Below are 18,263 nucleotides of genomic sequence, written 5' to 3' on the forward strand. Positions count from 1 at the left end.
AGATATACGGGCTCCGAGTCGCTCCCAAAGTTGCCCTGAATTTCATTCTTCTCTAAATCCTTCGAATTTACTCTCACTATCATTCCATTTGTCTTGAAAAAGACAGTTTGGAATAGCGTTTCCCAGGAGCGTTTCCACGTTGCATCGCCATTGTTGTTGTTATGTTGTTGTTACTTATATCCCTCCTTCAAAGGAGCATCGTGTATTTCTCGCTGACACGTCGCAGCTCTCCAACGCCTCTATCTGCTCATGCGTTCCATTTTTGAACACCAGTATTCAATATAATCATTCAGAACACTTGTGACACGTCTGATCAATACTATGTGTTCTACATTATACTAAAAGAACACTAATGTGCAAGGCTTATCATATTTTCAAATACACTAGTGTTCTAAAGAGACAATTATGAACACATCGGACGCGTCTGAGAAGCGTCATGTGTTCGGGAACATGTGCAGTGTACAAAACGATTCTGAATACACCCAAGACATATCTTTTGAAATTGGTTTACTTATAGCAGTAGATTAGCCTGGTTTTCTTTCCGTTATTTCAAAAAGATTAATACAATAAATAGTCTGCCTACTTTAGCAGCAATTACCTTTTTCTCAAATGTACTTATTGCACAGAACTGCCATGTGGTACAAAAGGGAACGCCTAAACAGGCGCTCAAGCACACATCTTAATACATCACACTTCTTTATTAGTAAGTACAAAACCTAATGAAAATGAGTACGTATATATTTTGAGAGAAAACGCCATCTGATATAAAAGCCCATTTTTCGTTTCTATACAGTCAGAGGGCGTGCATTCTGTCTGTGTTCTGTTTCACATCTGGAAAAAAACATCCTTGAAATATTATTGAAATAATGAAATAAAAATATTCTATGTCATAAATTCAATCGTTATTATATTTTTTTATTATTATTCATTATTATACAACTATTATGCGTTTGTAGTACCTCTTGATAATGCATGGCAAACACCCATCATTATTATTGATATAAATATACCTGTATTAGTTCAACGGAGCTTGTATTCAACGAATTTGATTTACACAGCGATACCCATCTTTTGTTTAAAAAATCGAGGATTGAGAGTCAGAAAAATCACCTACTCCCACAAAATGAGCACAAAGTCGCCAGGGCACTATAGAAGATACAATCCATTAATCATGGCAAAATTAAAAAACAAAAGACATTGTGAAGAAAATAATTATTGGTTTTTGAAGACCAAAGCAAGGAGCCGATTTTATGGTCATTTAGTGAGTCTTTCTGGTTCTGAACTCTCGATATGTGTTCATATTATTCTGCTCATTTATCGCGAACACGTCATTCACTCCAGACATGTAAATGCGATTGGACACGCACATGAAAACGGACATTTTACCAATGTCATGATCGCTGCAATACACTCTATGATAGCCAATATTGCAAAGGAGAATCCCAAACTGCCAAATGCTTCCTGGAGTAAACCTGTAGCGACAAAACATATGGAACATTATTGTAAGTTTGTGGAAACGATCTTATGTCTATTTCATTTCATATTTACCATTGTCGCCGGTGATGCCAATTTCAGGATGTACATACACTCAGGTGACATTAAGGAGTACGATGACTTCAGCTTAACTCACTTCCGGTAATTATTCCCGGTGTGATTTTTGCAGTGACGTAACAAAATGTTAGGTGCAAGTTGGGACGTGTGTAAACATTACAATTATGCCAAAAAAAACCCAATTTCATAGTATAAGATCATACATTATCGCTTTAACACCTCAGCATACGTACCAGTTAATGGACCTCCTGAAAGCATACCAACACCTCTAAACATGTATTGAAGCCCAACTGCTGCAGCAAATCCTTCGATATCGTCAGCAAATATCTCTTTTAATATCACAAGGAGAACAGGAGTGGTGGATCCCAGACATAATCCTGCCATAAACGATACCCCAGATAATGCCCAGTATTTGTTAATAAATGGATAGCTACACAGTGATAACGCGCTACCAAGAGCGAGAATAAAGAACATTGATAATCCTGATACTCGATCGTCATCCATCACTGGTCCTGTAATCAGTCGCCCAGATAAAGCACCTCCTCCACCAACTGTCGCAAGTATCGATGCTTTCTCTGTACCATACCCATTTGAAAGTGTGTGAGATACTAAAAATAACGACCAGCCAGTAACAACCAGTTCATGCAACGCCATAGCCAACAAATACAGCACTAACAGACGATTCTGAGTAAGTATTGAAAGTCCAAAAGAATTTACAAGACTTGTAAAGAACTTCGAACATCCAGTTGCACTACGTAACAGCGAACTTTTTTCGTCGGCATATTGTTTGCCATCTTCGAGGAGATTTTCTTTTGACCCTTTCTCAGCGAAATCATATGGCTCAATCATAAGTGCACCAGCAACGCAAATATTTAGATTCATTGCACCATATATAAGAATAGCGCCTCTCCAACCAAAATGACTGACAAGATGCTCAACGAAAGGTGGTAATAGCAGCAAGCTTGCAGTACCAATAGTGAATACTAAAGACACGGCCGTGTTGAATTTCTTGACAAAATATTTTTTGAGATGGACCACTTTTGTGACTGATGGGATTCCGGAACCAACACCTGAAATAGATGAAGAAATTTTAAGAAAGTGTTTGTGGGTTATGTGTATTAGTCTAAAGGCAGATGAAACGAGGTATGGAATAAAGGCAGACTACCTCCGTTACAATGATGATGTCGAGCAGTTAAAGTGTACTGAAGGTCTTGTCTTGTATTGAGCCTAGAGGACATTATAAGAATAGAAAAGTTTGATTTGGGATTTGGCTTAAAATTGCAAAGAGAACTATAGCTTCATTAGTTATATAAAGTATGCCCAAAATGTAACGCAGCTGTTATAAATACGCCTATAGCTTCAGAACTAATAATTGTTTCAACAATATTTCTACATAGAAAGAAGGATGATTTATTTACGTGCATTTTGATACCCCCTTTGTCAAATGTCGTCCAATATTAATATAATAATTAAAATACCCGAATTAAAATTTATACAGCGATCAATGGTTGTTACGCAAGCATAGTGGCACGTAAAACCCTCCATTTTCTTCGCGCTGACTTCAAACCAATACAACTAGCTGCAACGTTATGGCATTTTACTTTAAAAACACTGCTGCATTGCTAATATTGAACAAAATTGGACAAATGCGGTATTAAAATGCGCGTGAAAAATCATCCTTCTTTTTATGTTGAAATATTGTGAACACAATTATTAGTTCTGAATGCTAGGCGTATTTATAACAGCTGCGTTACTTTTTGTGCATACCAGGACTCCGTAAGAAAAAACTTACTAAGCAGAGCCATGCTAAAACCCAAGTGAAGCGCTGACTGTGATAGACTGACAGCAATCATCCCTAGACATGAAATTAGGCCACCGATCATCACAAGTTTACGGCATGAAATGTTCTTAGCAAGAGCCGTCCACACAGGGCCTGTATAAAGCAAGAATATGAAAAAATGTAACAAAGCAGAGCATGCATATCCCTAAAGTAGATCTCTGCAATTATTTACCTTAAATACTGTCATCAACAGCATACCATTGACATTTTACATACAAATCATGCATCCTTCAATATTGTTTCCACTTGATACAATATTATTCAAATGAGTTAAGGGATATCCCCAAAGAGGTTATATAAGCATGGATGTACAGAATATTATGTAACGCTTTATTCATTTTGTCGAATTGATTTACCGACAAGCTTTTCATAAAAGTGACACCATTGTTTCAAACCAAAGAGTTCCGCCGTTAAATTGGTAACTGACCAGCATTAACCAGTCGTCTTAGGGCATTTAAATAAAGGCACTTAATTTAATGCCCACGTGACCAGATGGGCGCTGACATTACAGCGTCTAGACAGGATGTCTGGAAAAGTGACCTTTGGCACAGCGGGTGGTCATCCTGTGTATTTCAATTGGAAACGCGGGATACATGTGCAATTTTTCTAGCAAATTTGTCATTTTTTGCAACTTTGTATATAGTATTATTATAAAAGTTTCCGTCGATAACTTTTTTCCTTCAACCAACACTTTCAAAATTTAGTTCTTGAAAACATATACTAAAAAAACAGAATCCCCGTATGTACAATTAAGTTGCCTTTTTTTCCAGCAATTTTGATGATATTTGTCTGGAAAATTCCTATCTCTAATCATTGTAGCACATCTACTGGTCACTTGGTGGTCTTGTTATGGCGGCGCCCACGGGTCACGTGGGCAATAAATTTAGTGGCTTTTATTTAATACCCTTTATATACCTCATCTAAAGATTCCCGTCATCTGATTGGTTAAACGAGCGGGCATGACTATGCCCGCAAAAGTAACTATTCCCCGGGCATAGTTCTGCGTGAGCGTTGTTCCCAGCGTAAAATGATATTACGCACGCTTTAATATTTTCGCGCGTTATAATTACGCGGAAATAGCAGATTGTAATATGTGCCGTTCGCATTGAAACTATTAATTTCTCTTGAAAATCGATGCTTTTAACCAACCAGATGACAAGAATCTTAAGATTTGGTATATAAAACAAATATTGACTGCGTTTTATTCGGGGAATGGTTAAAATTATAGGCCCGCGGTGATCTCAAAACCATGACTATGCCCCGAGGCGTACGCCCTCATACCAGTCAATATTTGTATAATGGTAACTGTTAACACTTTACAGCAGGCGAGTATCAATAAGTGATCACAACTAAGTCATGAGTAAGCGTACCACTTGAGAACGTGGTACCATTGTTATTACAGGGCCCAGAGTGTGCTTGAGTTGTCCCAATTTTTCGCACGCAAACAAACCTTCTTTGTAATTCCTAGGCGGTGCCCAAAGTTGCAAGTTGTTTTTGCGGCTAATTTGAATTAAATGAATGAACACGCTATGACCTGACGATTCGTTCACATGCAGCTCAGCAGCCATGGAGAAGTCATGTGTTTAGTTTGACTTATCGCGTGTCTGGGACTAAGTAGCATCACCTTTCCATCGTATTTGTCAGAAACCGCTTTCAGATAATGTTTAATAAATTGGTAGAAACAATTATCAATAACTGAAATGATATGTAACTGAAGAGTGCTTGATTAATCAAATCAACCAATCAATTAGTCGATCGATCAATTAATCAAACCATCGATTAAACCATCAAATCAAATCAAATTGGAGATACTTGGACTTATTGCTGTCCTCCCTCAGATACTGGAGGGAATCCTGGAGCTAGCAGCAGCCGTTTCACAATGGAAGTCCAAATCAAATGAGGTCAAATCAACCCAAATCATACACAAGTATAGCCCAACTAAAGTCTACACAAAAAGTAACTCAGCTGTTATAAATACGCCTATAGATTCAGAACTAATAATTGTTTTCACAATATTTCAACACAAAAAGAAGGATGATTTATTTACACGTATTTTGATACCCCATTTGTCCAATTTTGTTCTATATTGACAATACAGCAGTGTCTTGAAAGAAAAATACCCCAATTTAAAAGTTGCAGTTATTTGTATTGATTTGAAGTAAGCGCGAAGATAATGGCGGGCTTTACCTGTTTACAGTGCTGGCATTATAACCACTGATCGCTGTAAACTGCAACTTTTAAATTCGGGTATTTTTCTGTAAAAGCACTACTGTGTTGTTAATATTGAACGACATTTGACGAACGGGGTATCAAAATGCGTGTAAATAAATCATCCTTCTATAGGCGTATTTATAGCAGCTGAGTTTCTTTTTGTGCAGACTTTATATCAAATATAAATGCGAACCGAACCTATCCGAATTATGCCAGGTAACCGATACAGCGCAAATGTATGAATAAAACACCTAATAATAGTGTTCCTTTGTTTCCGTTTGATACCCTCACGATTGCCTAATGTTTTCAAACTTCTGGCTTACTATTTTTTGCTGTTACCACAATAATGTGGCTGCTTTGTTTCAGTTTGCTGTTTTGTTTTTCCTTTTAAATGTTTTATTTTCCATATTCGCTCCGTGGTCTTTATAAAATGGCGCCCTATAAATATGTGTAGGCATATGTATGTATCGTATGCCGTAGCACATACTGACGTATTTGCAAATACGCATTTCCAGAAAAAAAACATTGGTAAAACATTGCTAAGCTATGCTAATATCGGACCCTCGTGACTGGGCCAATAAATGTTTTCGCACCGGCGTCGAACTGGACTAGTACTGGATCTAAACTGGACAAATAAAAATTACGATTTTAAGATTGTTCTCTCTTTTTCCCGGTTCTCTCTTACTCTTTCTTGACTTTCACTTTCAAACAATTTTGGAAATATTGTTTTAGTGTGTTTTCATACAAAACGTTTTAAAACGTTTCCATGACCTTTATGTGACCCGACATTTAATGTTAATAAAACGTTTTTATCTCAACCAAAACCACAAATACAGCATGTTTAAAACGTTTGTAAATCATGTTTGTGTTTGCTGGGTACATAGAAGTTCAGCCAGAAAATATATACTATCCATTTTTTTGCACTAGTACTGGTCCAGTTTTGCGCCGGTGTGCAAACATTTATTGACCCAATCCCATTGTCCAGAATTGGCCCAGCAGTACTGCAACATTTGCTGTGATCTTACCTAAGACTCCTCTAAGTCCCATACCAATACTAGTACAGAGCCCAACTGTCGAAGCATTGATTTGCAAGTGCTGCTCAAATTCTGGAACAAATACGGTGAAGACATTCGCCAAACCAGTCTGGAAGAATACGACTACCGCGGCTGCTAAAGCAACAACCCAACTGTAGCCTGAATCAAGTGAAGGGCGCCGATGGTTCATTGTGTATTGGGTGACAAATAAATAGGTTCAAAAGTTTATTCTGTCTGATGTAGTTATCTATAGAAGAAATGAGCGGGGCTTTATATTAGAGAAAATGTGTATGGAACAGATGAAACTTCGTTGTGGTTGTAAGAGCGAAAAATCGTGATGCTAACACGTCAATTTACCTAATTTTGATTTTAACAGCTATAACGTGGCCGTTAACCTTTAAATAACTTACCATGTCCTACTATATTATGACCGAGTCTTTAGGTACACGAGCATATTATTCACATATCCAGATCAACACCTTTACATAACCCGACATTTAATTGTTATTAAAACGTTTTTACCCAAACCAAAACCCAAAATATAACTTATTTAAAACGTTTTTGTGTTTGCTGGGTACATATTGTTATTAGCCGTATTTATAACCAACGAATAAATTAAGCGACCATCAGTAATTCGATTAGCATGAACAAGATTTTAAGAAGTCAGATTTTAAAACGGAGGATTACGTCTTTATACAATACGATAGGAAAGTGTGTGTGAAAAAAAAAACTGTTGGTTGCGTCACTTTAGGCCACTTTCCGGACATCTTGATTTTGTATAGATGAGTTGACCTATGATGTCACATGTTTACATTCAGACCGCCCTCTGTTGTTTCATGTCAGGCAAAATAACACAGGAGTGTCTATGGCAGACCACATAAATCTCGTCAAAACCCAACTTTTAAAAACCTTTGAAGTTTTGTGTGATATTATGTATAGCTTGATAAACCAAAGTTAATGAAAAACATCAACTTCTTCCATGTAAACTATAGTGTTTTTGCCTGGCAGTTTTGATCTCAGATCAACAGACGGCGTATCAAATGTAAACACATGTCAACTCACCCCTACATTCTGGTAAGGCAATACTTGTTTGAATACATGTCTAAATTAGGCAAAATCTTACACTCTGCACACACACACCCCCACACAAACCAAAACAAACAAACAAAGAAATAAATAAAAAAGTATAAAAAAAAATCCGTACAAAATAAAGTAGTCGATACAATTTTGCTGTGTGTATGAAATGATTTGACTGACTGCTGCTTGGCACTCGCATCAAAAAAAAATATGCAGAAGCGGAAAAGATCTCCAACAAAATCCGAAGTAGTCACTGTCATTAGACTCATACCAGGTTCCGACCAACTTATATCAATTTGAATGTAAATAGAAAGGTTTTCAAATTTGACCAAATGTACATTGACTTTTCTTCCGAAGCACGCAGTTTATGAAAACAGAGGGGTAATCGTTCATCTGTCACGCTGTTACAAAAGTTAAATTCGCCATATCAACTTGAAGGAGGCAATATCTATAATTCAAATACATATAACGTCGCATATAGCGTCGCGTCGTGCCGAATAAGGTATTAAAATACGCAAAACAAAAATTCTCCATCTATCGACCACTTCAATTAAGTTACAGTGTCTTTACATTAGGAGACATTTTTCTGTCTGCTTGGAAATTCTGTGAAAAAATGTACAGATTTTTCAACCGATAACGGATTAGTGTTAAGATATTACTTTTGTTTCACGTGTACAGATACTTTTGCGAGCATATGTAGATCGTGTTCAGTCAGGGCCGGATTTACCATAGGGCCAGATGGGCCCGGGCCCAGGGCCTCCAAATTTTGGGGCCCCCAAAATTGCCCTGTGCAGTGTCTTCCATTTAAAAAAAAAAAAAAACATGTTTTGGGCCAAAATATGGTACAAAAATTGCAAAATTTTGCGCGCTTCGCGCGCACTGGCCTGTTATGTAGCAAAACTCAGCTTCAATTTGGGCTATAATAGTCTAAAATTGATTTTTTTCGCGCGCTTCGCGCGCAAATGTCCTACTAAAGTCTAAAAACTTGGCCACTTGAGCGCACATGCCTTCCTCACGGTGCGCTTGGGGGCCTCCAAATTTTGGCCTGGCCCAGGGCCCCCAAAAAATGTAAATCCGGCCCTGCGTGATCTCAACTAAGGCGTATGTTTCTTTATCAGTAAATATAGAAGATACTGTTGACAAAAGTGTAAAAACGCTACTAAATATGCATTACCAGGTTTAACTGTACCAACTTTACTAATTCTGCAGATAAGTATAATTATATAAACGGAAAGAATTAACAGAGTGAACTATTTGCATCAGCATGATAAAGAAAATATACGAACATATGCCTACCTTGTAGTTTGCATGGCACGCAGCTTACCGGTTGATCACAATAATATGAATGATCAGCTGTGTCTTTTAACCAGTAATAACCGTGATAACTGCAAAAATTGTGCATGTCAAACAATCTATAAATGTGTAATTTGTTTCATAATTGTAAACCATTTCCTGTTAAATTACTATTTATATCCATATGTCATTTTAGTGGATTTGATGAAACACACTGCCATACAGCGTGTGTTTTTGAGTTTCACTCTTTCAGAAACACCCTGTAGGTAAACACTTATTGTACATGTAAGTTGCACAACTGTCCAGTCATGTCGTAGAGCCGCATTCGAGACCGAGGTGGGGTATTAGTCTATATACTTATTTTAGAAAAGCCTATGCACTTAAAAGCTTTCTCATAAAAATAATAAGTCTTTATTTTCCACATCATCTACATTAACAACAACATTAAACAACAAGCAAGGTTTCTTACGATTTTACGATATGAAAGCAAAACGTTAGCTTGTTGAATTATAGAAAGTAATATAATTATAATAAGATTCATCTAACAGTCAATTAAATTACCAACTGAAAATTGTGTTCTAAAAAAAAAAAAAAAATCTGCAAAGAAAATGTTTCCCCCATATCTCTACTCAAAATATGTGCGGAAATTATACATTGAGTTGCCATATTACATTATAGGGGTTCTGAATTTGCTCGCGATGCACTGAGGGCCAAATGCATCTTGATCAAAAAGCTGTGTTTTGGGAGATTCCACCTTGTTTGTATATTCAAGCGGACACCGCAATTTTTGGTAGGAAGGCCGGACCCATTGAGAGTCCTTATAATTATACCAACCAGATTATAATATAATTTAATATTTAACTTAAACTTTGTGGCCATTGTTGACCATTTTTATGTATTTTGGCGACCATTTTGAAAAACACCCTTTGTATAGAGATAAGGGAATAGTAACATGGGTCTTATAAATAGTGTCACCCTCGGTGAGGAAAATAATGTTAATACCGTCAATACCGTAATATCCTGTGCTTCTATTTCTTTGATTTGAAACCACTCAGGGGTGTATTACCTTCATGGAATTTCGAGATATGAAAAGGACCCAAATAGGAATATTGACCCGATTCTTTATGTGGAGTGTTCCCCCTGGCGGGGAGTTTATTTGTGTTACATTCTTTACTTTGTTCTCTTTCTTTTGACAATACTCGGGGGCCATAGCTTTGTATCATTTTTGTCCATTTCAGACCAAAAGCAGAGTCAATAAGCAACTAAGCAAGTACCATACACTTGTATAGACTGATACCATTCCATGTTTCAGCAAAAAATCATGTGCTATGTTTTGAAAGTACAAAAACATTTTCAAATCAATCTTACGTCTAACTCCGATGTGCCATTCTTCAGCAGAAAGTCTACTTACACTATAGAGTCAGAACATCACCTTGCAGAACTCAGTGGTGACGCCAAAAGGCTTGAAGATGTTTCAATATACCATAGCCGCACTTTGCATTACCGCCATTCTGGAGTGCTCCAGATACCCTTACACATATAAGGCATGCAGCCTTATAATTGTTGATTTTCTTCAAAGGATTTCTCACATATTTGATGGTTGAGCAGTTCAGAGGGGGTTGGCATATGTTGTTGTTAAGCAGGAAGATGGAGTGTTATAATTATTTTGCAAGTAGGCCCTACGTCAACGGCCATTAATGCTCATTTTAAAGCCAATATCCCCTGTAAAATAAAACTAATATCCGAGTAAAATTCAAATATAAATTACCGTTTCAATTGAAGCTTATCATTAAAGAAGACCTGCATATTAATAATATAAAGTGTAATTCAAACTTTTATAATGCAAGAAATTGCTAAATTGGTGAAAAATTGCCAATTTAGGCAAAAATTACCAAAATCGCTAAAAACATGCATTTTAGGCCTACAAAAACCACATGTTATGGTTTGTTGATTCATACACAAATCTTAGTAAATTAATACACTTTCCATGATGCATAAGTCATTTTTATAAGAAAATTCCAAAACTGAACAAAAATCACCCAAATAATTGCATTTTTATCCAAAAATGAAATGTATTGAATTAAGCGATGATTTTGTTTACATATTTCAAATATCCCTGTGAAATGTGTACTATACACCAAATTATAAAGCTTCTACTCTATTAAAGTTTTCAAGAAATAACTAGTTAAAATATGTCATTTTGGGGGACAAAATAACAAAAATCCTTAAATAGCGTGACCGTTGACATGATAACGGAATAGAAAGCACGGAATACAGACTTGACAACATAGCAGGTATTAAAATTCAGACTCTAAGGAATAATATATAGATGATTTTCAGCTTTGTGAATAATCTTTACCACAGACCAAAATTCCCAATAGTCTTGCTTCCCTACTGCGTGGTAAACCATCTCATGTTATAAACTGACCTATAGTACAATTTCGCCCTTTAACCGCAGTGTTGGCAACATTGTACTCTATTGTCAATGTTTTCTATACGTGACACGATCTTCTCCATGGGGCCAAAGGAGGCATTTTTGACAAAATAGTTACTATAATTATTATTTTATAGAAACAATAGGCTACCATATACTAAAAACACAAAGGTCTGGCATAATTGATTCTAAACTTCTGAAGCTTTGTGATGTGTATTTTGTTATGTATTTTATTGTTTTTTACTCCATATTTTTGCCTTTATCTCGATTTCAAATTTGCCGCCTTTGACCCCCATGGACCAGAACGTGTCAAGATAAAAGTTGTGAATATAACTGACACTATATGCTCTTGTAAGCATATACGGTATACATTAATACGTGAATGGTATATTTATAGGCCTATAAACAGAAAGACAAACAGAAAGACAAACAGAGATAGAGATATTTCAGATGAAATGATAGAAATAATATAAATCATAACAACCCCGGTTTGAACCCTTACCCCTGTAACGGTAAAGTCGGTCTACTTCTGAGAGTTATTAATTAACCTCATAATTATTTGGTCATTTTAACCTTAAAAACAGTTTATGCGCGCATTTATTCCACAATTGTACCATAGTTTACCAGTGTAGCTTCAATATGCCAATTTTATTCGCCCTCTTCGCGCGCATTTGTACCACAAACTTCTTTTGTCAGCCAAAAGCTGCTGGATTTACTTTACTTCATGACAATTTTTCCAACCCCATCCCCATGTCATGACACTGTTCCAAGCAGATCCCAGGCTCTTCAGACCCCCCCGGTGTCGCCCTGTGTGACGAGGGTGTTTACCCGCTTACAAACCCAAATGGGTTGAAGCCGCATGAGCGTTGCCTGCCCCTTCATTTATTATGATTGCCCTCGCTTGCCCACCCCCTCCCTCCAATCATGCTCCAATGCAAATGTTTTGGTTACGCCACTGTTTCACGAAGATTATTTCTATATTTAAAAGATAAGATGTTGGCATCACTTATTAAGGGATTCAACCATATTCCGCCGTTGTTCATCACCGTTTGACAACATTAAATTACATTAAAATGTCAGTTATTCATTGCCACACAACCTTACAAGAAGATCGGCCGTTTTCTCTGTTGATATCAGCAATAAAACTACAATAGATAACCTCCTAAATATCGGATTCAACTTGTTCCATGTAATACGCACATATGTTCCAGGCATGGCGAATTTCCCGCTTAGTCGCGTAATGCGTATACGCTACTGTAAAAGAGAGAATCATTGCCAATTAACAACATTTTTGACTTGTCTACAAAGGAATAGGATAAGTTGTTGAATCATTTGTTGAACACCTGGATAATTGTAGCCTAAGATGTAGTATAAGTTGTACTTTTAAGATCATTGTAAAGCGCTTTATTCATACTTATGCCAAGGCGCTATATAAATGCCGTTTATTGTATTGTATTGTATTGTATTGTATTAAGATCATTGTAAAGCGCTTTATTCATACTTATGCTAAGGCGCTATATAAATTTCGTTTATTGTATTGTATTGTATTGTATTGTATTGTACTACCCAATTTTAGGGATAATTGAAGACCTGAGCGCAAGAAGACCGTAAGTCCACTTGGCCCCTCAACATGTATGCAGTAATGTTGCGTATAGTTTCGTATAGTTTGGTAATGTTTAATACATGTTCAGTGGCCAAAACAAATCTTTCTCAACATTTCATGATGTTTTCACCCTGGAACATGTATTAAACATTATAAAACCCGAAGGAACTACACGTAACGTTAGTGTATACATGTTGAGGGGCCAAGTGGACTTACGGTCTTCTTGCGCTCAGGTCTTAAATTTTCAAAATAGGTCGTCAATAGAAACCAATGGATACGTTTCCGTTTGCTACATAAATAAAAGGTGTTGTAAAATCGTGCATTTCAGTTGATCTCTAACATTGAACGTTTCTTAAATATGAAAACTACAGGCTGGAAGACATGCTATGAATATAATATCAAAGTGAATTTTGCCTACAAATATCTTCCGGCAGTACCCTCGGTGCTACGTAAGAGTTACAAACTGCTATTTCCATGTAACCTAAAATTTGATGGCAATAACTGTAAACTGTTTCTTGTGTATTATTGCATTATGATCATCTCCCAATATGGAGACACTGAAGTTAATCCAGGACCAAGCACACACGGCAGCCTTGGTGACTCAAGTGAAAGTTTTATTTTCATGTCAAATATGCCATCAACCATGTACGTGGGAGGACAAGGCAGTGCAGTGTGATGAATGGTATCACTCAAGTTGTATGAATATGAACACCCTTGTTTATGAAGCCCTTGGTAGCAGTAAGGTATCTTGGGTTTGTTGCAGCTGTAACATGCCAAATTTTTCCAAATCATTCTGTACTCTAGACTCTATTAACATGTCAAATAGCTTCAGCAGTTTGGATGACGAAGCGATTATTCCACCACCCCTAGCCTCTTCATCACCTGCTGCCACCAGCATGCCCCAAGCTAGGGTGAAGGATAACAGTCCTAAGAAGTCCAAACCTACCAATAGACATCACCTGAAAGTTGTTATTATAAATTTCCAAGGTATACGGAGTAAAAAGCTGCTCTGCAAACATTCTTGGACATTAATCAGCCTGATGTGGTAATTGGTACGGAGACCCATATTGATAGCACCATCCTGTCAAGTGAAATATTTCCGCCTGACTACAATGTAACAAGGAAAGATCGTGACTTACATGGTGGGGGTGTGCTAATTGCTCTTAAGGGTGATCTTATAGGCACGCACAGACCTGACTTGGACACGAACTCAGAAATATTATGGACTCAGTTGGATATAATGGGGTCCAAACCCCTGCTTATTGGGGCATTCTACCGGCCACAGATTACTACTCTCCCAGAATATGAATATCTAAAACAGCTTCGTAACTCACTGGATAAAATAAATCTGTCCAAAGGTCAACAGGTGTGGCTTGGAGGCGACTTCAACCTGCCAGGTATTAACTGGAACAGTGTTTCTACCACACCAGGGGGCTATAAACCAGGTTTGTCACATGAATTTATTGACATTGTGAATGATAAGTGTTTCGAGCAGATGGTTACTAAGCCTACCAGGATCAACAATATTCTTGATCTGTTTCTCACCACGCACTCTACCCTGGTGGAGAAATCAACCGTCCTGCCAGGTATGAGCGACCACGACGGGATACCGTTCATCATTGTCAACACAAGACCACGCAAGACCAAGCAAAAACCAAGGAGAATTTTCCTGTACAGGAAAGCCAACGTTTCCAGCTTGAAGGAAACCATCTTACGCCCGACCACACGCTCATCTAGATTTGTCAACACAAACAACACCTACCACCGTATATCTACGAAGAAAGACTGCTACAAGTTTTCTTTTTTCCCAAGGACCATAGTCGATTGGAACCAATTACCTTTTCACATCACATCAGCAACTGACCAAGAAGTATTCAAGCAACAACTCCATGAACACTTAAGAAACTAAATCATAACTTGCGCACTCACTAAACCCTGCTCGCTCGGATTACTCCACCTGCATACAGCAACAAGGAGTGTTGGGCAGTATATCAGCAGATGCAGATGCAGATAGATCAAGTTATTATTTCTGAATCCCGTGACGGAGGAATACTTTTAAAGTATGAGCAATATTTCCTCCTAAAAAGGTTCTAATTTTAAACGGAAGAATATATTAGTCATACATAAGTCAAAACTAATTATTTTAATCCTTTTGCCCAGAAGAATATTCATGAATGTGTTTTAGTTTTAAAGCTTAACCTGTTGTAAGATTAGACCATATGCACTATTTGGATTTCAATGCTTCCCGTTTGGCATCCGCTGATTCTAATTAACCCCGGACACCAACGATAAAGACAGATAAACACCAAAGACCAAAGTGCGAGCGGGCTGACCGCGGAATGGTTTTATGGATCAATAAACAAAATAGAAACATTTACAACACAAAAACCTTAACTACTGATTTATCTTAATTAATGAATCATTTGGTCGCCGTACATACACAGGCAAAATTATGTGCACTGTTTTACACAAGAGCACCTTTAATAATCAAGTATCGCCGTGGTTCACAGACGAATTATCCATATACTTTCAAAATGTTATGTGGTGATAATACACAATCTCAGAAAGTAGGAATGCTCCCCCTACTTGAGGGACATCAGTGTTATCTTGACTCAGTCCAAGTTCTACCACACCCGACTCACCTGGCAAGGACGACGCCTGCCCTGTGATATCTTTTATATTTTTTTTTTATTTTTTTAAATTTATTTATTTATTTATTTATTTATTTATTTATTTATTTATTTATTTATTTATTTATTTATTTTTTATTATTATTATTATTATTATTATTATTATTATTATTATTATTATTATTATTATTATTATTATTATTATTATTAATATTATTATCATTATTATTTTAATTACTTCTATTGATTGATTTATTTATTACCAACGTATTTTCGTGAGATTTATAATCTACTGTCTTATGATATATGCGTTGTGTTTTTATAATATTTTTACGATTGAATGTATCATTTAATAATGGATATGAGTTTTAAATTGTATAATTATATTCTTTGTAATGTATAATTATATTCTCTGTAATAATGTTCTTTTTATGTATTTCGCGTAGCCCCATGCTAGACCAGCATAGGCTGAATCTGGTTAGCCTGGGTAAACATTGTAACTAATTAAAGAAACAGATAAACAAACAAATAAATAAATAATTATTGTTATTATTATTATTTATTTTATTTTATTTTATTTTATTTTATTTTATTTTATTTTATTATTATTATTATTAAGGGAAAAAGGGATCGATGTTTGGAATTGTAGAAAGTTTATTACAAACCAAATAAACAAACCTTCCAACACTAGACTACAAACTATACTACACATAACTAAACAACATCAACCACAAGAACAATAACAAACTCATCAAGGGAAGGCGGGCGGGCCAAAATTACCGGGACTAAACCCACCGAGTGGAAGCAGGCAAGTGATAAAGATGACGACGCCTTGGCGGTGATATTTAATAAAGCGCATGCGCACGTACCAGACAGACTAATAGGCCTACCGGAACCCATGGGCTATTAAAAACCCCATCAATACAAGTATTGATGAGTGCCTTTAATTGCACCAGACAATAAACGGGAAAAAGGGATCGATGTTTGGAATTGTAGAAAGTTTATTACAAACCAAATAAACAAACCTTCCAAAAACCCCAAACATCGAGGTAGGACTAGGAGAGAGAGGAAAAAATAAATAAAAATATACAAATAAATATATAAACATACCAAATGTTTGAAAGCCAAGCAGAGCATATTTCGAGGAAAGTAACTAAACGCCGGAGATCAAAACACACAACCAGAAGTTTAAAAGGTACTAAAAACGGAGGAAGCGCTTGGCGAGAAAAACATGTGACATGAATGTGCAAATATAAAACATAAATTCATGGCATGAATAAACAAAAGAAAACTATAAAGTCATTTGGCGAGACAAAAACATGTTGCATAAATATGCAAATATAATACTATAAAGTCCTGGCATGAATATCCAATATAATAGCATACAGTCATTTGGCGAGACAAACATGTGGCATGAATATGCAAATGTAACACTATAAAGTCGTGGCATTCATATCCAATATAAAACATAAAGTCATTTGGTAATTAAAAACGGAACACCATTTAGTTCAGTTGCTGGTAGTCGACGACGGAAGGGAGGTTGCAAACCGCTTTGCCATTGATAGACGTGACGCGATCGGAAGTTCTATATAATTTAAATATGCATCAGATTTCCAATCGCCTAAGATCTTAACAACGTCAGAAGAAAGTCCACATTGAAGCGCCCAGCTGGCACCTCCCCGGCGGAAACTGTGTGTGGCAAAGTGTGTGGGACAGAACCCACAGGTTAACAAGATAACACGTAGGCGACGCATAAACATTGTTGCTGACAATGACACAAAAGATCCCACACTGGGGATCACAAACACCGCTAATGTTGTTGGAGCAGATCGCGTTAGGCGAATGAAATTGATAAGTGCGGTGACGGGGCACAAAGGATGGCCAGACATAGCCATCAATGGAACATATAAAATCCGCTCTTGGCATTGAATGGTCTTTGACCAGTGCACTTTAACAGTTATACCCCACTTGTGGAAAAACAAATCACCCCTTATCAAGTACTTATGGCCTTTGTTAGAGTCAGGTAAGACATTCGATTTGCGGAACAGGCCAAAGAACATAAGCACACAGGCCGCCCAAAACCCGGCGTGACTCACAATTGAAAAATCTAAGTGTCGGTGAAATTGCAAGAGCATAGACGGGGTAAATGGTTCTTTGTGCTGAACTATGTTCCCGTTTAGCCGTTTAATACCGAGTAAGACGGATTTTAACACCCAATTATCCTGTAATGGATTATCAAATCCAAGTTCAAGGTGCAAGATGCGAATCACATTCAAATACTGCGTGATTGAAGAATATTTCAGTCTATCAGCCAAAAAGGCTGCGTATCGGCATAACGTCGCGGTCGTTACCGGCGCTGGAACAGAGTTAGTTTGGCGGCAAAAATCAAGAAAGCACTTCAAATGTGTCCTATATGTCGCCTTTGTTCCAATTGCAAATGTCGCGCCTCTGTATCGAGCGACTGCAGCATCAAGGTACGACTCTTGCAGTAGTCCAGGACCTGCGGGCAAAGAAAACACAAAGTTGGTATAGACATATGCAAGGGTAATTGAAATATCTCATCGCTCAAAAACATGACAGCGGGACCATT

At 37.0% G+C, this 18,263-nt stretch overlaps 1 protein-coding gene across 1 annotated transcript; it reads right to left on the bottom strand.

The window, feature by feature from the left end:
- Positions 1-1,755: 1,755 nt before the first annotated feature.
- On the bottom strand, positions 1,756-6,826 carry LOC140139101 (monocarboxylate transporter 2-like). Its single transcript, XM_072160885.1, has 3 exons — positions 6,628-6,826; positions 3,344-3,484; positions 1,756-2,621 (listed from the first exon to the last, which is right to left on the bottom strand). Exons 1-3 carry the CDS (start codon positions 6,824-6,826, stop codon positions 1,756-1,758), a joined length of 1,206 nt encoding a protein of 401 aa, XP_072016986.1.
- Between the last annotated feature and the right edge of the window lie 11,437 nt (positions 6,827-18,263).

This window comes from Amphiura filiformis, chromosome 2 (genome assembly GCF_039555335.1).
Source record: "Amphiura filiformis chromosome 2, Afil_fr2py, whole genome shotgun sequence".
Lineage (NCBI taxonomy): Eukaryota > Metazoa > Echinodermata > Ophiuroidea > Amphilepidida > Amphiuridae > Amphiura > Amphiura filiformis.